Source organism: Diabrotica undecimpunctata, chromosome 2 (genome assembly GCF_040954645.1).
Source record: "Diabrotica undecimpunctata isolate CICGRU chromosome 2, icDiaUnde3, whole genome shotgun sequence".
NCBI lineage: Eukaryota > Metazoa > Arthropoda > Insecta > Coleoptera > Chrysomelidae > Diabrotica > Diabrotica undecimpunctata.
The window spans coordinates 59,055,357-59,079,319 of record NC_092804.1 but is presented as its reverse complement, the minus strand read 5'-3'; the positions used below and the strand labels follow the sequence as shown (position 1 = coordinate 59,079,319).

The 23,963-nt window shown below is 32.8% G+C and overlaps 1 protein-coding gene across 2 annotated transcripts in view; it reads right to left on the bottom strand.

Moving 5' to 3' along the window:
* The window catches only part of LOC140434609 (uncharacterized), an 82,619-nt gene that overhangs the window by 41,236 nt on the left and 17,420 nt on the right, over positions 1-23,963 (bottom strand). For both annotated transcript variants that reach the window (XM_072522995.1, XM_072522996.1), the window contains exons 6-9: positions 18,059-18,285; positions 11,825-11,904; positions 3,529-3,785; positions 51-339 (exon numbers count right to left, since the gene is read on the bottom strand). In XM_072522995.1, the coding sequence (XP_072379096.1) occupies positions 51-339; positions 3,529-3,785; positions 11,825-11,904; positions 18,059-18,285 (853 nt within the window). The remainder of the gene's footprint in view (positions 1-50; positions 340-3,528; positions 3,786-11,824; positions 11,905-18,058; positions 18,286-23,963) is intronic.

The following is a 23,963-nucleotide window of genomic DNA, read 5'->3' as shown; positions in this document are numbered from 1 at the left end:
CAAGATAAAATTGAAATACGAACTTGTCTGGTACAGCATAAAAAACTTACCTCATTTTGTTTTATCTTTGTTTTGGTGCTTCGATTATTTTTAGAACTTAATCCTTTATTACTTTTTGGTTTACCTACTGCCTTTTCCCTGCATGATATTCGATACTGATCTATAATAACTTTCTTCGATTCAAATTGTTCCGTCGACTCCGACGTTGTTGTATCCGTGTCCTCGATCGCCATTGAATCTTCGGCTTCATTATTCGATTCTTCGAAAGATATTTTAAGATTTTGATTAGTTGTTTGATGGCTTTCGGATAAATATTGCTCCACAGGTGACTCTTGAGACCTAAAGACAAAACCTTTTTAATATCGAGAACCTTAGAGAAGATTATTAGCTATTTCTTAATTAGCATTTAATTGTTTACAATTCGTTGTATCTGTTATTATAAGAAATACCAACAAAAACTTATTTACACAAAAATTAGTTACAGATATATAGTTTTCCATAACACTCCACCGCATCAAAAATATATTTTGTTAAACAAAAGACCCTGTATTTTATTTTATATTTAAAGTTCGCTTCACTTTCTCGTTACAAGAATATAAGTTGTTGAATCGAAGCTTCTATACTGGCATTGTATTATTTTGTTCTCTATAGTAAAATGTTGAGGCGAGCGCCATGGACCTAACGCCACAAGATGGCATCGTTACGGGTAGCGTCACAAAATTGCGGTTCTTCACATTGATTCACTACTCTCAATCAATTCGTTTCTGCAGGTTTAAATTAAAAACTGCATAAAAAAAACGAACAAAATACAGACATTAAATGAAAAGTAAAAAATTAAACGTATATCTGTCAATAAAACAAAGTAAAATAAATATAAAAATAAAAGATCGATACTAAAATTCGATTCGTAACGATTCTCGAACGTCAAAATTTAAAGGTCATAGAGGCAATCCAATTAATAACAATATAAAATCATCTGTTTAATAACACCCAATTTCATAATAAGTTTAAAGTGAACACTAGATAAATTAAAAGTCCACTTTCAAGTGTAAATTTCAGTTTCATAATATGACCAACTTTAAGTTAAACGGTAGAAATCTGTCAAATAACTTATAACTATACATTATAACCTCAAAATTCCGACAATCGTCTTTGTATTGCTTCAAGTTTGTTTAAAATGTTATTTTTTCAATTTTTCAAATTTGAAATGATGCTGCAAAATTCTTTAAGTTCGGAAAAATAAACAATCTGCGCTTTCCCTACTATACAGCTCTCAGAAGACCTACCTATTGATCTCATATGACTGTTAAAAATGAAAGTAGAAGGTTGAGTCTAGAATTAAATATAGCAAATACAAAAATCCCTTATATCCAATATATATATTACGTATATATAAAGAATAGATTATAAACATCAATATTTCTATCTGGGATCATCGATTACAAACACAGGGACACTCCAGGAGGAGATAAAACATAAAGATCTCTATGGGAAAGATGACCAAAATATGGAAAGACTTCAATATTTCAAAAACCCTAAAAATGATATTGGTCAACTCATTAATATTTTCAGTACCGACATATGGATGGGAATCTTGGACACTAAGGCAATCAGAAAGGAGAAAGATATATACCAGTGCAATGTTTGCTGGAGAAGAATGTTGCGCATTCCACGGACTGACCGTAGAACAAATAATTCTATTCTAAACGAACTAAAGATGTGTAAGAGACGCTCCGGTAAAATCGAACTATAACAATTAAAATATATTACAGAAGTCATGACGTCAGGCATGGATAAAATGGAAAGAACATCATTCAAGGGAAGGTAGAAAGCCGAAGACCATGCGAAAGATCTTCATAGAGATGGATTGATCAAATTACAGGAAGTTACAAAAGATCTATGCATTATATAATAGAAATAACCATAGACAGAAATCTATGGAGGCAGACCATACAGGATATCACGATGACCAGGGACCACGACTGAAGAGAGGTATATATCCTACGAAATATATTAAACGAATTGTACGGGTATAAAACCATAATGAAACTAGAGGGAACAACAGATCAATTCAAAAGTTTCTTTGTCTTCCTTAAGTGCTTTATCCTCCAAGAACATTGGCAACCAGTCGCATGATCTTTAGTTTGTAAGAAAGCGGACCTAAATTGTGTTGTGGGGCTTACTGCATACCACTGGTGAGTTTCTTGAGTCAGGATGTTCTTGGTCGTCCAGGTACACGTTTCCCGTCTATTTTTCCTGAATAATTACACGTAGTAAGTCACATTTAGGATTTTTAGGAAAACTGCTTCTCAATGACACTCGTCACTCTATTCATTCACGATATCCTCAACATTCGGCGATACTCCCACATCTCGAAAGCCTCAATTATTTTACATTTTGTTTCACGTTTCCATGTAGCAGAATGATGAAGTAATAATCGCATTATTCAGTGAATTCTTAATGCTCTGTTGGTTAGTATATTTTGCATCTTCTTAAATGATGCTCTGGCTTACTCCACTCTGCGTTTTATTTGCTGAGATAAGTCCCACTTTTTGTTCACCCAACAGTCCATATTTGTATGAATGTACTCTATCGACCATTTCTCCATCTATCCTGATGTCTGTTAGATTGTTAGATCTATTTTTGTTTTTGCTGATGACTAGCCGTGTGGTTTTCTTTATACTCACTTTCAAACCCTATTTACTATAGTCTGTTACCGCTGATAACGGTTGCTAGCAAAACTGTGTCATCAGCATATTAAGTTGTTGATGATTACTCCGTTGACAATTATACCTTCTGTTTTGCCTTCCACAACTTCTCCGAAAATCTTTTCTGAATATAAATTAAACAAAAGCGGAGAGAGCACAGGTCCCTGCCGAACTCCTTTAATAATACGAACTTCTTCGGAGTTAATTCTAATGTTCCAGTACAAACCGGTTATTATCCGAATGTTCCTTCCATCCAGATCCATGTCATTCAAAATAGTAAACAAAAAATTGACACTAGATTCAGAATTAAAATCTATAGCAAGAGATTGAAAGGCTTGCAAAAATCTGATAAGGAATTCCAGTTGAAAAGGGTTAAAAAATGAAAGAAAAAAAACTAGGTTTCAATATTTTTATGTGTTTTGTTTTTCTCTAATTTATTTACCACTCATGTTTCTTTTAGCTTTTTTGGTTGCGAAGGTTAAATTATCTATAAAAGAGCATCTATTTTGAGTTACTAATCTTTCCGGTAACCGTGAAACCTTTCATCTGGATTTACGTTGGCTTTAAACAGTTCCAGTACTATAATCATTTTTAATAACTTAAACGGTCCAAAATCATCATTCCTCAACTACAAATTCTATTTTCAGTTCCAGATAAAAAAGCACACTGTGAAAGGTTAGACGAATAAGAGGAATGATATATTTTTGTTACTTGTAAAAACAATTTTTACAAGCTTGCTTCTATTTGATTGTAAGACTTTTAGGTATATCTCTTAAAAACAATTTGCATAGTAAAACTGTTAAAAATTAAAATTAACTACCTTATCAATTTTTTATAAACAACTGAATGGTCAGTACATCTTCCACCAAATATTCTGAATGGAGGTAAATCTTTTAATGGTGATGTCCTGTGTTCACTCAGATCCGTACTAACGTGGTGTTCTGTGGTGGTAACTATAGAAATGCACTCCATAACTGATCCACTTGAAGTAAGTAATTTTTTTGATTCATCTGTGGATATATTTTTCGATGACATTCTGCTATCATGGATCGTCGACGCAACTGGATTCAATATATCCTAAAAGAAAATACTTTGAAAATAAATATCAATAATTAAAAACATAAGTTTAATAATTAAGAGAAGAAAAATGTATATGAACGATAATCTGGACTAGTAGTGATGGTCATACCAACATCCTTCGTAAAGTGAAATCCTTAGTCTTGACATTTAAAAAACCCAAATGAGTTTGCTATTTACTCTAATGTATTTAATTTCTTAAAATGTATTTTAAATGTTATTCTAGAGACGGGTGGAGAATTTCAAAAGGGTAAAAAATTATTTTTTTAAAAAGAAGCTATAATTAAAATCAACTGTATATTTACACATTTGTGCGTGTTACTCAAGTGACGCTAGAGGACAATCAGACTTAAGAACTAATATTGTCATGTCATTGTAACGGCGTATTTTATTTTTATTGTTATTTGTATTTAAAATACATATTAAACTAATATACAGGGTGACTTTCTTTTATTACGGCTAATTTACGGAGTATATAAAAAATTATTAATGATGTAAATAAAAGTAATCTATAATTTAAAAATATTTTCCATTATACAAAGTCAGATGGAACAACGAAATGAATCCTATATTATATTAATTAAAGAATTTTTGAATATTTTTCAGGTACAAGGTTTTATATGCATAAAGTTGACAATTTTCGAAATATTTGTACAATTTTGCAAAAATGCTAATATTTAAAAGGATGTAGTTTAAGTTTTAAATGTAAGAAAAATGGGTAAAAGTATAGAGAACGTTCCGGTTAAGTTAGCTACAAATGAAAGAAATTTTTGTATTTGGCAGTGTTGCCATGTCGTTTTAATAAATCGCAAAACGGCATGCGATATAATATTAATTAATTTAATTAAACATGGAAAACATAAAATGGTAAAATAACGAGTAAAATAATATATAAATCACTATAAATAATAAAGTTAGGAGGTGAAAAACAAGTTAAATTCTGCTGTAATGATTTTAATATATATTTTTACTTTGTTATTATCTTCCAATCTGGCAACTAGTATTTTGAAGGTTTTGACACTATTGCCAAATTTATCCGCTAATCTACCAAATGGCAATTACAAAATTTTTGTCTAATAACTAAGTGCAACTAATGTCGAAAGAAACAAATATTAATTCGTTCATGTTTTATGTAAATTAAATTAAAAACAGATTCCATAATATAATATAATACTGATTCATCATCATTTTGGCTTTACAACCCTGTGTGGGTCCTAGCCTCCCCAAGAATTTTTCTCCAGTCGTCCCTATCCATCGCCTTCCTCCGCCAAGCACGTATTTCCATATTTCTCATGTCTTCATCGACGTTATCTAGGAATCTTGTTCTGGGTCTTCCTCTTCTTCTTTGACCAATAGGTCTATCAAGGAGCGTTTTTCTAGCTGGGTCGGTTTGCTCCATCCGCATTACATGGCCTACCCACCTCAGACGTCCTATCTTTATGTGTTTTACGATATCTGGTTCCTGGTATATCCTATAGAGTTCGAAGTTGTATCGTCTTCTCCAGACACCATTTTCATTTACCGCTCCATAGATGCGCCTTAGTATTTTTCTTTCGAAACATCCTAACATGCTTTCATTGCTTTTTGTTAAAGTCCAGGTTTCTGAACCATATGTTAGGACTGGGCGTATTATTGTTTTGTAGAGTTTTACTTTTGTATTTCTTGATATAACTGTAGATTTAAAAAGGAGATTAAGCCCAAAATAGCATCTATTAGCCGTGCAAATTCTGCGGTTTATCTCTGCGGTAGTGTCATTTTCAGTATTGACGAGCGTTCCCAGGTATACAAATTCGTTAACTGCTTCGATGACGTCATTTTCTATAACAAGTGGCCGTAGTGTTTGTGGTTGCGTACCTATTTTCATGTATTTTGTTTTATTGGTGTTTATTATTAAACCCATTTTTGTAGCCGCTTCCTTTAATGCTACGTACGCCTCTCGTGCTGCGTTTTCCGTTCTCCCAACAATATTGATATCATCAGCATATGCTAAAATTTGCACAGATTTGTTATATATTGAACCTGAATATTATATATTATATATAATACTGATTACTGGTTACAAAATAAGTTGGTGAGATAAAGTACAACATAAGCTCCCTAGAATCACAACAAAAGATAGGGAAGGGCAAAAGGCTGTTTAAATTTTAATAAATTGTGTTTGTGTTTTCATGTATGTGCCGTCCAAAAATTTAAATTCTATATCTTGATATATACTCCATTCGCTTAGCTTGGGCATATTTTGACAGATTCATTGTCGGAAACCTATAACACAACAATTCCTACTTCTCAGTATTAATAGCTCAAGTATCCTACTATTGCAGACTTCTTTCTTTAAAAAAAGAAGAATTATCCTAAATAGTGAAAGTGTATACGAAACCCATCAAAGTTTGGGTAGTATGTATTAAAAAAATATATTTTAGTTGTTATAATTTAACATAACTATTTATTATATGGTGCAGATAAATAAATATTGATTGTCGGTAATTCGCAAAGTTCTATTTTATTTACTATTTAGTTTGTTTATTATTAATATTGGCTATGAGTACGTGTGCTTGGTTGTATAGTAATTTCCAGCCACTTTTAGTCTGTCAAAAAGTAACTAACTTCGTAAAAAAATAATTACTAAATTCACTAGATAGTTCGCACCGAGTATAACAGCTATAATAATTAATAAATATATAGAAAAAAAAACATCTCACTACATATTGACGTAATAATCATATATAAAATATAAAAGTTATACATTCTGGGGTTTGTGCAAATGGATTCCTAGGATAGCTCTTGACGAATAAGAGGGCGAATATCAACACGTGCGTTTGTTTACAGTTGGGAATTTGCTGAACGAATGTACTTCAGTCAAAAAAATTTTAGTTGAAATTTGCGTTCCACCATTCAAATTTTTACTTAATTTAACCAAGAAAAAACTTAAATTATCAATGATACCAACTTTGCAAAATTGTCAAAAATTCTTATCCTGTTGCCTCGTTATTATTGAAGAAAGAATAAAAAAAGAAGAAAAAGAAGATCATTTGTGTCACTTTTGGTGCTGTCTTTAATTTGATTTCAATATTTTTTATAAATAGTGATCATTTTTGTGTATTTTGCGAATTTATTGTCTGATACATTTTTTCAAAAATCACACACTATATTTTATATAAGTACCTATATATGATAAATGATACCTACACTTAGGTGGAATTTAAAACAAAAAAAATATAAAAATAAAAATCCTATCAACACAAAAACATCGACGTATACTCTATATACACTAAAAACCATTATACTATATACTACTTTATACTACAGAATACGGTAAAAATTTAACCTTACATATGTCAATATATGACAAAGGATGAATTTAAATGCATGCGCCAAGTTAAAATGTTTGCTTAAGTCGTCATAGTAGGTGACTTGAGCTTCAGCAACAATATTTGTACTTAAGTAAATATTTTTAGTTGGTGGAACGAAGCCCAACGGAATTAAGTAAAAATTGTTTCTTAAGATCAAATTTCCACTTAATCACGTTGATGGAATTGGCCGTCATTTCCCATATACTGGTATTATGAACTCACATTGGCAACCTTTTCATCATTCAAGTTATCAGTTAGGTAAATATTATTTAGATTTATAAAATTAGATTATAATTTTTATGATTTTTGTTTGTTATATATTAGTTATACATTAGTTTGTTATATATAAATAATAAAAATTATTATAAAAAATCTGTAAAAACGTAAAGCTATATATAGTTCCTCTCTAAATATCTACAAAACGAAACACGCTAGGTATACACAACCCTATATCAAAAGAACGGTTGTAATATTTTCTACAAAATACAATACTAATATACAGGGTGTTACATTAAAAAAAAATTAAAAAAAATTTGTATTTGAAAATAGTGATCCGACTGTATATTGTATGGCTACATGTCAAAGATATTAAATTATTTAAAAATGACACTATACTAAAACTTTAATATGTCATTTATCTTACCATTTTTCTCAATAAAAGTGTAAATATTTCGAAAATAATAACCATAAAGCCTTATACAAACTCTTCATATTTTTACAAAATATATTTAAAAATACTTTAACCGTTTTGGTGTTGCTGTCGCTTATAAGCGTCGGATGATGACTTCCGTAGGTGCTGCCGTCGCTTATAAGCGTAAGTCACATTAATATTTTGTATACGCCAGTTTGAACGCCATGTGTGTATTTAAATTAAAGTGGCATCCAATGTTTTAATAAATAGTGTGTTCTATATAAAAAAACATAACTTTGGATCATTCCGTTGTTCCGACCGACCCTACATAATCGAAAATAATTTTGTCATTCTAAACGTCTTTGATATACATAAGTTTCGTTATAAACATTTTTTATATACTCCATAATTTAGACGCAATAAAAGAAAACCAAAGGTTTGGCGCACCCTGTATATATGTAAGTGAATATTTAAAGTTATTTAACCACTGGAAATACGAAAAAGAGAAGCAGTCCCAATATACAGTCCATTTTATCGCAAGGTGCCATTTTTATAAGGTTTTAACACCTAATAAAGTGGCTATTTGCAAATGCTCAAGTTTTCACTCACGATGGTTTGATACAGTGGCAGATTTAGTTCATGGACCGCCGGGGGCTAAGTCATACTATACCGCCACTCTCCAGTAGGTATAGATGCGTCTTAGGTTAACAATTCATTAAAACTAATTCAATATTATTAGGTAATTTATTACAAATCTACAAAAAAGCCACAAAGACACAAACTCACAACTTATAAAGTAAATTAACATAATTATTTACAAACAAATTTTCCTGGACTTCCTACTTGCAAACAGGTCGATGATTTTATTAAAATATAATTTTGTAAGCAGATCTTTATTAATATTTAAAACAGCGAACGAATTTAATGTTTCTTCCGTCATCGTATTTCTCAAATAATTTTTGACCCGTTTTAAAGTGGAAAATGATCTTTTACCAGTTGCGTTAGTAACCATCAACGATAAGAAGATTCTTAGTGCTATTTCTACGTTTGGGAAGGTTGCAATTATATTATTTTTATGCAAAAGCTCCACCACAAAAGTAGCACTGTGAGTTGTTGGATTTTTATACCCAACTTGGCCTAGTAGTGACATTATCTTCTTCTTTTTCTTCAGCCTTTATTCGTCCGCTATTGGACACAGGCCTCTTCCATTTGCTTCCATTGATTTCTACTCTTGGCAATTCTCATCCACTGCTTGCCCGCGACTTGTTTAATATCATCTGCCCACCTCTTGTGTGGTCTGCCTACTCCTCGCCTGTTCTCTCTTGTTCTCCAGTTTGTTAATCTCTATGTCCGTTTTTCGGGATTATCTCGGGCAACATGTCCGACCCATTGCTACTTGAGCCTTGCTATACGTTCTGCGATATCAGTAATCTTTGTTCTTTCACGAATGTCGATATTTCGAATCCTGTCTCTCAAACTAATCCCTAACATGGCCGTCTTCATCGCTCTTTGGGTTGTACTGAGACACATTCACTAAATATATTCAAGAGAAAAATATTCACTAATACCGACGCTTTGTCTGATATCACGTTATCCTCTAAAAGAGGTAGAGAAAATAAAAATGAGAAAGTGATGGCAAGATCTTCATAAACTTTTCCTCTAGATTTTAGATTATTTGTCAAATAATCAATTGTTTTATACAGCACTTGGGTTCTAATCTTATTTTGCAGTGTAAGGATCAAACTCTAATTTTGTTTTGCGACTTCTAATCTCTGCAGTATTCCGTTTGTTGTAATAAAATTCATAAAAAGACTCGTAAAAATGTTATAATGAGCTATACAAAGACGAACAAGTATGTAAGTCCATATTTGCGCCTTGTAAAGATTTTACTCGCTAGGTCAGTTCTTTCCAGTACTTCGAACCAAAAGGCAACATAAATACCAAATTCTAACGTAGCCATCTTTGCTTGTAAATTTTTTGCTTGACAGTGAACTAGCATCTTCTCGTCGTCGTTAGAGGATAACTCTAAAAGTGCTTGCTTTATATCTTGATAGCATAAATTAAGAGCTTTTAATGCATTAAATCATCCTGACCATCGAGTCACATTAACTTTTTTTGGAACAAATGTTGTATGTCCACAATTTTTCAATAGATCGGTGAGTCGTTTTCATCTGTGTTTTGATCAATAATATACTGAACCGCAGCCTTTTGAAGCATATTTTTCAATATGTTCTTTTAAAAGAACATATTGAATCCAAGGTAGTTGCCATTGATAGTAGAACCAAATTTTTAATCGGTTCCTCTAAAAGGTAGTCCCCTACTAGCAAAGAATTTTATGACACTAACGACTCTTTGTAATATGTTTCGCCAATATGTGGTCTCATGTTCAATCTGTTGCCGAAGAGAATTATCGATCTTTCTCATACTCAATGAAATTTCTTGAAATAAAATTTTTAAGATGTTCTAAATGAACGACTGACCTTTCATGACTGCCACATTTTTGGATTCGTTGGATTGGATGGACATTGGATCGTCTTGAAAAGAAGTGCTCGTTGGTATCCTTAATATTATCTTACCTGAATTTGGCAAAAAAAGCTGAATCTTGGGAGTTTTTTTTTAATACTGCATTTAATTTTTGTTGTTTTTCTAACTTTTGTCGTTTCCAAAATGCACCTCCTTCCTTTCCGCTCATTTTTTAGAAACGTCACGAAAACACTTCACTAATAAAAAAGTAAAATTTGAGACCAGTCTCGAAAACTGCGCTAACACGACTGACGACAGGACGTGTTGGAGCCGGACACGCCACAAGGATCTAGGGATCCCACCTTAAATTTTAACCTTTACCATGCGAGATGCGCTATGCACCATTACGCAGATGATTTTAAGACTTTGACATTTTTGTTTCTCCTAACCTAACCTGTATCTTTTACCGATTAAAAAAGGAGATCAATGCTCATCATATTATAACGTTATAACCACAGTATAAATAGTCTATACTGTGTTATAACCAATAAAAATAACCTTGGTCCATCCTTGGCCGTTTTCTTAGGTTGTTCAAAATTTCTATAAATATTTTGAGAACGATTTCAAAACATCAAACTTTGGTTAATTAAAAAATGTGATTTTCATTACAACCAATAAATTGTGGCTTAATCCCATATAAACATAATATTTAAATTAAAAAAGAAGTTTAAAAAAGTTTCATTGTAAAAGATTTTGCTATTATATTTAGTAGTGGGAATAAAATGTAAAGAAACATACAAAAAACCAGTAGAAGTACTCAATGTTTGTCAAATAAAACAAGAAATTGGCTTTTTGAAAGAGGAAAGAAAGAATTTTGGAAATTAAGATAATATATTATGAATGATATGAAGGATAAAATTTTCTTTTAAATTAAGAATTAGCTGTAAGTTTTTTATTTATGAGATTTGCTAGTCATCATTTTAATCATAATTTCGATAAGACTACATAAATGAAAGATTATAATTGGTTAATTAAACATTTAGCTTAAATCTAGTTTTCAAATAAATTGTCAATTTATTATTTCTTGAAAACACAAGCCAAAATTTTAAAATTATAATATGCGTAATGGAGCATCGCGCAGATCGCATGGTAAAGGTAAAAATTTAAGGTGGGATCCCTAGATCCAAGTGGACACGCCGCCGCAAGGTGCAGTGGCTCTGGCTGATTTCCCGGAAACATGAAACGTGTTTTTGTGCGACCTGCTACCACAGACACGGATCTTATCGGTGACGAGACGAAGTTTTATTACCATGCTATTTCAGAACATCAACCTCATAAATTTGAAATATCCACATATAGAATTAAAACGTGATGTACCGTCTCTCAAAATTTACCGCCGGGAGCTAATAGTCTCATAGCCCCTCCTTAATCCGGCACTGGTTTGATAAGACTGAAAACGGTCAGATACAAGTAATTTTTTAAATATACCATTTACACCAGAAGTGTTTACTCCATTGTAGGTTTTTTTAAACAAAAAATATTTTAATAAATAATTACACACCACTAAAAATGTACGATATAAATGTTTTACTTACTATAGTTAAAGATTCTTCAGATTCTTGATTTAAACTTGATGATTGTTCTATACTTTCATTCTCCGGTGCAGGAATGATATCTAAAACAATTTTAGATTGCAATTATATGCTGCCAATCATTATATTTGTATTTATCGCCTCTATAGTATTAATTAGATACGAGTTTTATACAATTAAAAAAAGAAAAAAAGGAACATAGACGACCTAGAGGGTTATCTTTTAAAATTAATATAATAATTAAAATGTAACTGTTACATTTATTGAGTTTTTACACTTATATTATTATGTGGCTGCATGCATCTTTTCTCAAGTTGCACTGATGAGTGTACGCTATAGCAGAAAACGATTGGATGGATTTTAAAAAATCCATTTTGCGTAAAATATATCTTTTACAAAAAACAGTTTTTATATACTTTTTTGTATTATCAAATATAGTTTTCACATTTAATACATGAATTTCAAATAGAAGATCAAACTACAAGGAAACAAGAATATGCAGCTCTAAGAAACAAGAAATAGCAAGGCTATTTTTTACATAAATAAAGAACATACATATCTGTTTTTTTTTCAGTACCTTTTAGGCACCCAAAAAAGTACTTATATAAATATTTTACAAAAATAGAAGCTTTTAGATTTAGATTTAGATTTTAGACTCATAGATCATGTTGTCCTAATAGACCACCATCGTGTGGTCATGTAACTTTTAGAAATATGTACTTCCATCTATCGGCTGTGGATTAAAGTCACGTTCGAACGTTAGTAAATAGGAATCAGATGGCAGTGTCTATTGTGATAATTTCCAGAGTACTCATATAAAGTTAGTTTAGGCTAATAACGTGGATAATATGTAATCGCTCATAGTGTTTTTGTATTTTACAAGTGATTCAGTTATTGGACTCTGGCATAATTTCTGTATTTTACAAAAGATTTGATTATTTCACTCAGGTAGGTAGGTGTAATATTATAATAAGTTCGGGATACTTATAAATTTTTTTTAGTACTAAGGATGCCTGTGAAAGGAAAATACAGCGTCTGCAAGCTCTACATGATGAAGTTCAGATTGACGAAGAGATTTAGAATTCTGATAAGTCTATGCCTGATGGGGACATAGAGATATTCAGTAACCACGGAACTGATTCTGAGCTAGAGACGGCAGGGGCTGCACAACAGGCAGTTAGCTGTGGCAGACAAGAATGCTACAGAAGGTGACAGGCAATTATATTACTATGGTAAAGATGGAACTAAATGGCTGAAACATACACCTTCTAGAGCAGTCCATACTAGAAAAGAAAATATTGTTCAACATTTACCAGGCACTATTGGTGTTAGAAGAAATGTAAGTACTCCGATGGAATCATGGAATCTTTTATTTAGCAATATCGTTAATTCTGTAGCACGCGATACGAACCTACATATTGGATCTAATTCTACAAATTCCAAAAATAAACGAGATGTCAAAGATACATCAATTTCAGAAATGTGAGCATTTCTTGGTTTGCTTTATTTGGCAGGACCAGATCATGGACCTCGAAAAAATTTAGAAGAATTTTGGGCGGGAGATGGATTAGGAAGCGAAATATTTATTGCGACTATAGCAGAGAGGCGATTTAGATTTCTTCTAAGAGTTATTCGCTTTGACGATAAAAATACCAAGGATGAAATGTAGCGAACAGATAAATTGGCTCACATAAGAGAGATATTTGGCACATTTGTTCAGAATTGTAAAAGTTATTATTCTGTAGGTGAGTACGTCACTTTGGATAAAATGCTGTTCGCTTTTCGAAGCAAATGTAATTTTCGAATGTACATACCGAACAAGCCCAAAGAGTATGGTACAAAAGTGTTTGCCACCGTTAATGCTAGAACCTTCTACATAAATCATATGGAAATGTATGCTGAATATAATGTTACACTGAGAATGTGTCAACCGTTATCAGGTTTGGGAAGAAATGTACTTCTTGTCTAGCTATCGGGGAACAAATATTAGATTGGCTATTGTAGGTACTTTAAAAACCAATAAGCCGCAATTGCCAACCATTATAACCAACGCACAAAATCGTCCCGTGCAATATTCTGTATTTGCTTTTGGAAAACACATGATGGCTTCGTCCTATGTTCTCGTAGAAAAAAAATGTCCTCTTGGTGTCTTCTTTTTATCGTGACGACACAGTTGATCCAGTTAGTGGTAAGCCAGAGAAAATTTAATTTTTTAATTCCACAAATGCGGTGTAGACATCGTTGATAAAATGGATTCTTAGTATGACGTTTCAAAAAATAGAAAACGGTGGCCGTTAATAACTTTTTATGAAATATTAAACGTTTGCAATATTAACGTTTTTTTCATTACTAGATTCAATAATCCAGATGCAGAATATAGCCAAAATAGGAAGCTATTTATAAGAAATTTGGGAATGGAGCTAATAAAGAACGTATGGGTTCCAGAGCTTCGACGTCAGGTTTACATTCATATATTCAGTATGCAGTTGTCAAATACAGCAACTCTAAAGCTCTATCAGATCCCGCTCCCAATAAAAGAGGCAAAAAATGGAAAACGAGACATTTCTGTAAGTTTTGAAAAAATAGGTTGTACATGAAACATATTGTAGAGTGTTGCACAGACTATGTAGACAAAATCACGTAAAATTATTGTGTTATCAGCGGATCAATTTGTACCAAATAATGGTTTGTTGGTCTTTGAATCAAAAAAGGATGGCGATTACCATGCAGATGTGAATTCTGATGTGTTAAACTGGATCCGAAATATTCTGCCAAAATTAGCAAAAAAATCTGTAATAGTTACGGAAACGCTTCGTACCAGGTTATCACTTCAGGATCCTTGATCCTTTACCAAGTTAAAATTCTCCTTGTAAAACTCGGCTGCACCGTACTGATGACGAGAAAATAGTCAGAAATACGTATTACGGTTGCCTTCCATCTTATATACATATTTTATTTTTTTTTTCATTATTGCGAGCTATGCCGATACTTCATATCTTTAATTTACTATGAACTCGCATTAATCTTTTCTTGTTGTTTAAAACGTTCTAAACGTTTGCCATTCCTTTCTTCAGGTAGCTATAGCTTCCTCCGTGGATGTCTTAGTTGTTGCTCTGGAAACCTCAGTCTTCTAACATGATTGCTACAAATTGGTCGCATTGCTTCTGTAGTGATCCTTTTCCAAGTTAACATTCTCCTATAATAATTTCGATCCACTGTACTGATGGCGACTAAATAGTCAGAAATACGTATTTACGGTAATACGACCTTCCATCTTATATATATATATATATATATATATATATATATATATATATATACATATATATATATATATATATATATATATATATATATATATATATATACATATATATATATATATATATATACATATATATATATACATATATATATACATATATATATATATATATATATATATATATATATATATATATATATATATATATATGTATATATATGGATATATTATAGTATATAGCTTGAGAAATAATACTAAGAGTAGATAAACTTAGTTTTAAGGCTGCTGCAACACGCTAAAATACATAATAAAACATTGTAATACAAAATTAGGCCTGCGTAGCGCAAGCGGTAGGATGCTTGCCTCGCAAGCCGGTGGTCCGGGGTTCGAATCCCACCGCCGGCAAGAACATCTAGACATTTTAAAAATGTGTATAGGCCCCAGGTCGACTCAGCCTGAATAAAAATGAGTACCTTGGGTAAAACCAGGGGTAATAATCGACGGTTGAAGCGTAGCACTGGCCATGTTACCTTCCTTGTATACCGTAGGCCCTAGATATAGCAGACTACCCTGCTATACTCTCAAAGCCGCGACAGCGGTATAAAACGGGAGACTATTATAATACAAAATTATATATTTTAAACTCTTTAAATTTCCTTTGTCCTAGCATTCAAAGGTAAAAGGGGCCGCCATTATTTCACTCATGTTCAAAATAATCTATTAAACAAGCAACCAGTTCTCGACGACTATTTAGTTGTTTAGGCATTTTAGCACACACAAAAATAATTAGTTTTTAAAGTCATTAAGCTATATTAATTTATGTATTTATAAATACAGTTTATTAAAGTTATATATATTTATTGCGAATCAAATTGATCAAAACCAACTTATAAGTAAACAGACTTAGTATAAAGTTATAAAGTATTGACAACTCTGTAGTGTGACTGTCCCATGTTTGCCGCCTCACCATCATATTATTGAAACGTGAAGTATTCCCGTATAAATGGCGTAAGATTGTGTAATCTATTTAACTAACAATCATTTTTTAAATAATTAAACTTAAACAAGTGTTGCATAAAATTTAGATTAGTAATAATAAGAAATGTTTTTGTATATTTATTCAATATCATTCTAAAATTCCGAATGTAATCACGATTACATTTTTCTTATTATAATACCATGTTGGGGCCTATGAAAGATCGAGCAGCTCAGTACGGGTCTGCTCAATCAATGGATACAGGTTGTATATATATATATATATATATATATATATATATATATATATATATATATATTATACCTATATATATATATATATATTATATATATATATATATATATATATATATATATATTATATATATATATATAATATATATTATATATATATATATATATATATATATATATATATAATATATATATATATATATATATATATATATATATATATATATATATATATATATATATATATATATATATATATATATATATATATATATATATATATATATATACTCCTCAGTGTCGAGTGACAACCGGTCTTACCCTGTGTGGCTGCTTTTATACTCGCTGTATGCGCGGGAACGGTATGCGCTGACGTGGTCTGAACTGACGAGGCCTGAGCGGTGTGGGGGGGAGGTCGCTGAAGCAGGGGTCGCCATGTTGCCGGCAATCGTTTCGCGTCATCGCGCGTGTTCAAGCTGTTAGGCCGTTTTTCGATTTCGATAGCTTCACGAATGATTCTCGATTTTAAGGAGCGGATGGGGGCGATGGTTTTTGCTTTTTCGAAATCTATTTTGTGGCCTGTTTGAATATGATGTTGGGCTAGGGCTGAAGTAGTATCGGAATGTTTGACAGATATAGAATGTTCGTAAATACGGTTATGGATTCGTCGGTTTGTCTGTCCGATGTATGTACGTGGGCAACTGGAACAGGGTATCTCGTAGACACCATGGTCTTCATTAGGGATTTGGTCTTTTACGGATCTGACGAGATTGGACAACTGGAGTGAGTAGTGAAGATGGTTTTGATATTTAGAGGAAGAAGAGTTCTACTGATCTTATCAGTGACACCTTTAATAAAAGGTAGAAAGATTTTGGGTTGATCCGGCGGCAAGGTTTCTTTTTTGGATGGAATGGGGGTTTAGATGTTTTTGAATGCTCTTATTGATTTGGGTTTTGTGGTAGCCGTTTTGTAAGAGTGTTTGCCTTATTGAATTAATTTCGGATGACCTATGATTGTTGTCGCTAAGTCTTATGGAACGAGAAATGAGAGTGTTGACACCTGAATTGAGTTGGCGTGGGGGGGGGGGGCGGAGGGTATGAGTGGGTTTCCGGTACACGGAATAGGAAAAACTGTGAGGTAAGTTTTTCTGAATAAGAACATCAAGGAATGGCAAAGACGCTTCAGACTCAACTTCCATCGTGAATTGAATACTAGGATGTAATCCATTCAGGTAAGAGAGGAAGAGATCTATATATATATATATATATATATATATATATATATATATATAAATTTTGATTGATATACGTAATATTACACTTGAAATTTAGGACAGCGTTATTTGTAATATTTGTGCTACCCTCCAGGTTATTTGGGGATTAATGTGGCTCCCAGTATTTCCACAATACTGCATAAAATGTGAATAAAAATACTGAAGGCCTAACAAATATGTAGGAGAGAGAAGAAGCCTTCCTTTGATATACATATGTAATACGGTACTTTCGGATCAATATTAACTAAGATAAAATAGTGGCTTGATGAAATACTTGTTTTATATACTTAGTTGAACTCTTCACTACCTCTTTTATTTGATACTTCACACCATTATAATTCGATAGGCCGTCCAAGCAAATCTTAAAAGGCGTCAATAATGACGGACCTTCACCAAATAGACCTTACTTGTTTAATCCCTTTTACTTAAAAAGCTTTACGAATAATAAAATTTATATAGGCGTACATACCTGTTCTTAAAATTTTTATATTTTCGTTTGTCGGTATACGATATTTGCCATCAAAAAATTTTCGTAATATACGTCTGTACAAATTTTCATCAGTTATTTCGGATTTTGTTGTGACTATCGTTATATACCTAATTGTATTTCTCGTTTCCTGATAGCTTGTGAGTGATGATAGACACGGGCCATTTATTTTAATTTCAAGAAATAACTTTTCTGGTTCTTCTGGTTTACTACAAAATCAAAGATTGCAAATAGAAAATGTATAAAATATCTTTTTAGTATTAAATTCCGTTTGAAAATTATTGTAAGCACAGCTTTTATGACAGAGCTCATAATTTCCAACGAAATATCATAAAGCAATGAAGAAGATTTTAAAAATCATTCTTAGTCTATAAGAAGAGAAGTCTTATAGACTATAGTAAATACACTCTCTGCAAGTGAAAGAATAATCGTCAATGGGAAAATAAGTCATAGATAACATTCGATATGAAAATGATATTGTACTGTTGGCAGAACATAGGAAGATTCTTAACTTTTGCTAGAAAATATGAATAAACATTGCAATAATTATACAGTATAGATTAGATAGATTCATATAAAAAAAACTAAGTATATGATTTTCAATAAGAATCCAATGTATTATACAAACATTGACAAAAGATAAATAAATAAGTTGCATCTAAGTATAATGTGATGTTGGACACTAGATTGTTAGGAATTATTTCCGTTTTCTCCGAAGACAAACTTAACACATTTAAAAGAATACGTTTTATTTACGTTTAACCCATATTCTAGTATATACAAACTTTTGTATTAGGTTAGACCACCTGACTGACTCAACAAATCTAAATATAGTCGTCCTCATAGAACGCAAATGTTCAATTTATATCAACTACTGTACTCGCTACTCGGATTTATTGTTTTGCTAAGTGTGTGCTTGTGTAGTAAGTGGGTTAACAAAAAATTATTTCTAACAAGAAATTCCTTGTTCCCGATAAGGAAAAGGAACGTGGATATTCCACAATAAAAAATGAAACAAGTGACTAAAACATTGAAATACGAAAGCGTATTGAAATTGCTGAGTACACTTTCATTAAAATTAAAAAATTGTTTAATAACCAAGATATAAGTTCTCCTCTACGAATAAGAATGTTAAAGCACCTTAACATACGTAAAACTGTGAATCCAGGAAGAGCATAAACTTGTGGAAATGGATCAACATGCAGTAGCAAAGATTATTGTTCACGCCTCTATCCAATTCGAGTTTATTTATGCATTTTACAATCCGGCAACATAGTGGCGTAGGGAGATATATTATGCCATATGTGAAGATAAGGCGAGTCCCTTAAGGCACCCCAAAGACGACAGCGGCACTCAAATACGAGACGAGATCGGTGAATTAGCATTCAGAGCGAGCGGACATAATACTTAATAAGCGTTTATATATTGTATTGTGTAATTCAAAATAAAATCAGTTTTGTTTTCGCACGGAGTTTGATTATTAACCAGCGGCACAAGCGAAGTGCATATCAAGCAAATCCATGGTCTATTCGAGCCGAATCATCAAATTCTTGTGTTGAAACAGTGTAAATTCACCGAATTCCGAACTCATATTTGTGTCATCAAATTAGCGGGCGAAATAGTGCATTCATAGTGGCCCGAGCGCGTTATAGACTGTCGAACGTTAATCTTAAGACAGTTACATAATTGGACAACTGTGGGTTTTAAAATCTGTGAAGACCTATTATACGAGTTGAGGCATATCCTTGGCGCCAGGAGGCTAGGGCTGTTAGAATAAACATACAATATTTTGGTGAGCATATGCATTTCACATTCCCTTATTTATCAGTCTTTGTACCTTTATTCTGCACATGTGATAATTCTGAGAACGTTAGGGTCGAATATCAAGCGATTTATAATCTGTTTCTGTTTACTGTTTAATTCATTATAAAATTATGGAGAATTTAAAGCGAAAAAGGGGCGGTTTTAAATGCAAACTCACAATATTTTCGAAATTTATATTAGCGTTAAATGATAAAATAACTAAGGGTGAAACGATTTCAGATTTAGAAGTATTACAGGCTATTGAAATGGTAAATAATATAGAACATTTACAGGGCGAATTCGATGAAGTTCAGGGGCAAATAGAAAATACGGTTCAATTTGAATTATTAGAGGATGAATATACGGAGCGCGAAGAATTCTATAACAAATATTATTCACAATTAGCGGTAGCGCGAAAAATCATTCGCGATAATCAACAAGTAGCTTGTATAGAAAGCGATAAAGCAAGTGAGCGCTCTAAGAATTCATATACAGGGCATTGTATTGAGCTTAAACCTATCGAGTTACCAAAATTTGATGGTAATTATAATAATTGGTTAGATTTTGCAGATCTTTTTGAATCTTTAGTTAACAGAAATGAGTACTTAGACAATATAAGGCGTTTTCATTATTTACGAAGTTCATTACAGGGCGGTGCGGCGCAGGTCATACGAACATTAGAGTTTACCGCCGAAAATTATGCAGTTGCGTGGAAATTAATTAGGGAAAGGTACGATAATAAGAGATTATTAATTTCCAATCATATTAATGCCTTATTTAATATAGAGCCAATACATAAAGAGTCATCTAATAGATTGCGGCAATTAGTTGACATTTTTTCGAAGCATTTATACGCGTTAAAGCAGCTAGGGCTACCTACTGATTCGTGGGATATACTCCTTATTCATATTATTTCTTGTAAGTTCGATACATCGACTTTACGCGCATGGGAGAATAGCAAAACACATAATGAAATTCTTAGTTTTGATGATTTTAAAACGTTTTTAAAATCAAGGGCGGACCTCTTAGAATCTCTTGAGGTAAATCAAACTGAAAAACAAAATACACGGAATATTTCTCAGGCGGGCGCATATTCACGGAATACGAAATATTCACATAACATTCGCGGTCTATATTCATCACAGGGAACTTTAAATAAATCGGATAACACACAGTGTTGCCCTATTTGCAAAAGGGAACACAACATTTATCAATGCGGCGAATTTTCAAAACTTTCATCTAGGGACAGGTTTGATAAAGTAAGACAGGTCAATCTTTGCACGAATTGTCTTAAACCTGGACATTTCTATAAGCGGTGTAGACAATCAACATGCAAGAAATGCGCGTCAAAACACCATACGTTATTGCATCCAGATAGATCAAGCGAACAGAACGCAGCTTTAGTTCATCAACCGGTAGAAAACGCGAGCGATATACGATCTGCAGATAATATACAAGGTAGTTTAAAGACTACCAATTTGTCAGTTTCGGCAGTTAGCGCTGCAGATCAAACTATACTGTCCACAGTATTAGTTAATATTTTTGACGGCCAAGGTAAGGCATACATAGTGCGAGCTTTGTTAGATTGCGGTTCACAAAGCTCATTCATAACCGAAAATTTATGCGATAAACTTAGATTAAAAACGACAAGCGCGAACATATCAGTCATGGGCATAAATAATACTGCATCTCCCGTTCGATTCAAATGCGAAATAAATATACAGTCGCGTAGCGATATAACTTTTCATAGAACTTTAAATTGTTTCGTAATACCAGAAATTACGGGGTGCGTGCCGGCATCTGAAATAAACATTAGCGATTTGCGGATACCTAAACGTTTAAAATTAGCGGATAATCATTTTCATACACCACAAAAGGTCGAATTGTTGATAGGAAGTGATCTATTTTGGCAAATACTGGCCGCAAACAGAATTAGTTTAGGTAAAAATAAACCATTCATGCAAGAAACAATGTTTGGCTGGATCATAGCAGGGCCGTATATCAGCCAAAACAAAGCATCAGAAAAGCGAATAACTAAGTGTAATTTCACAAACACAATCGAAGTTACAGAACAGCTAAGTAAGTTCTGGGAACTTGAAGAGGTTTTCAATGGAAAACCTGCACTCTCGGGCGAAGAAATTGCATGCGAAAAACACTTCGAAGATACGGTGAAACGCGACGCGACAGGCAAATTCATAGTATCATTGCCATTCAAGGAATCGATAAGTTCACTCGGTGATTCATTTTGTCAAGCAAAAAATAGATTTTTAAATCTCGAGCGTAAATTGAATAAAGATGCCAATCTTAAAACTCTTTATAGCGAATTCATCCAGGAATATAAAGAATTAGGACATATGAAAGGTTTATGCAGAATTACGGAAGCGGCAACAGACTTTAGGGTAAATACTACATTTTATTTTATGCCACATCATCCAGTTTTAAAAGAAAATTCTTTGACGACACGTTTGCGCGTTGTGTTCGATTGTAGTGCGCCAACTACAAACGGCATTTCATTAAATAGTATTCAAATGGCCGGACCAACCTTACAAAATGATTTACTCTCCATTTTATTGCGTTTTAGAACACACTTATATGTAGTTAGTGCGGATATAGAAAAAATGTACCGTCAGGTATTGGTTGCAGATGATCAAAAATCCTTACAATGTATCTTATGGCGAAATAATCCGGAAGAACCGATTGAAATATTTCAGTTACAAACAGTTACGTACGGTATGAAATGCTCTTCTTACTTAGCGATTAAATGTCTAATGACATTGGTAGAGGAGCAAGAAGCTAAAAATCCTAACATTGCTAGCATTATTAAATCCGATTTTTATGTGGACGACCTTTTGACAGGTTTTGATTCAAAACAGAAAGCGCGCGAAGCATGTAAACAACTTTTTGAGGTCCTCAAAGGCGGAGGATTTACATTGCGTAAATTCTATTCAAATGATCCTGAAATATTAAGAGATATACCGGATAATTCAACTACGGGTTCCGTTATTCAATTCGGTGAAAACGAGAAGGCGAAAACTTTGGGATTATTGTACTCACCGCAATCAGATACTATGTTTTATAGCATAAGTTCATCTCTAGGCCATATAATCACAAAGCGAACTTTATTATCGGACATAGCTCAAATTTTTGATCCCTTGGGTCTATTAAGTGCGTGTACCATCATAGCGAAAATTATGTTACAACAACTATGGCTCGAGCGTCTTTCATGGGATGATCCCATACCGGAGCATTTAGCAAATAATTATTTACAGTTTAGGAATAAATTAGGAAGCTTAAACAATTTAAAAATACCTCGGCATGTTATATGTTCTAGTAAGGTCAAACTAGAACTTCATGGATTTTGCGACTCCTCAGAAAAGGCATACGGTGCTTGCATATTCATTAAATCTACCGATTTGTTAGGCAGGTCGTATTCATTCTTATTATGTGCAAAAAGCAAGGTTGCGCCCTTAAAGCCAGTTACTTTGCCGCGTTTAGAGCTCTGTGGAGCAGTAATTTTATCGCGTTTGACCAATAAGGTCAAAAATTCATTAAATGTGCAATTTGATACGTGTTACCTCTGGACAGATTCATCGATAGTACTTAGTTGGTTGAAAACAGCAGCCAATGCATTGAAGACGTTTGTTAGTAACCGCGTAGCAGAGATCCAGGAAACCACTTCGTTTGCGCAGTGGCGTCATGTGCCAGGCAAGGATAATCCTGCAGATCTAGTGTCCAGAGGCGTGGAACCAGATAAAATAATGGAGTGCAACTTATGGTGGCATGGACCGGAGTGGATCATGCAAGATTCAGATAAATGGCCAAATTTACAAGTTGTCCCCACTGAAACAAGCGAAACGAGGAAAAACATAAAGGTTTTTACGAATAAACTTGATGAAACACAGAATACGGAAGTATTTTCATTTGAGCGCTTCTCTAATATTTTACGTTTAAAAAGAACCGCTGCATATGTGTTCAGATTCATCCGCATGTGTAAAAATAAGGAAAGAACTTCTGAACCCCTTTCTTTGGATGAAATACATTCTGCATTTAATCGTATTCTAAAACTGTGTCAATCACAGTCATT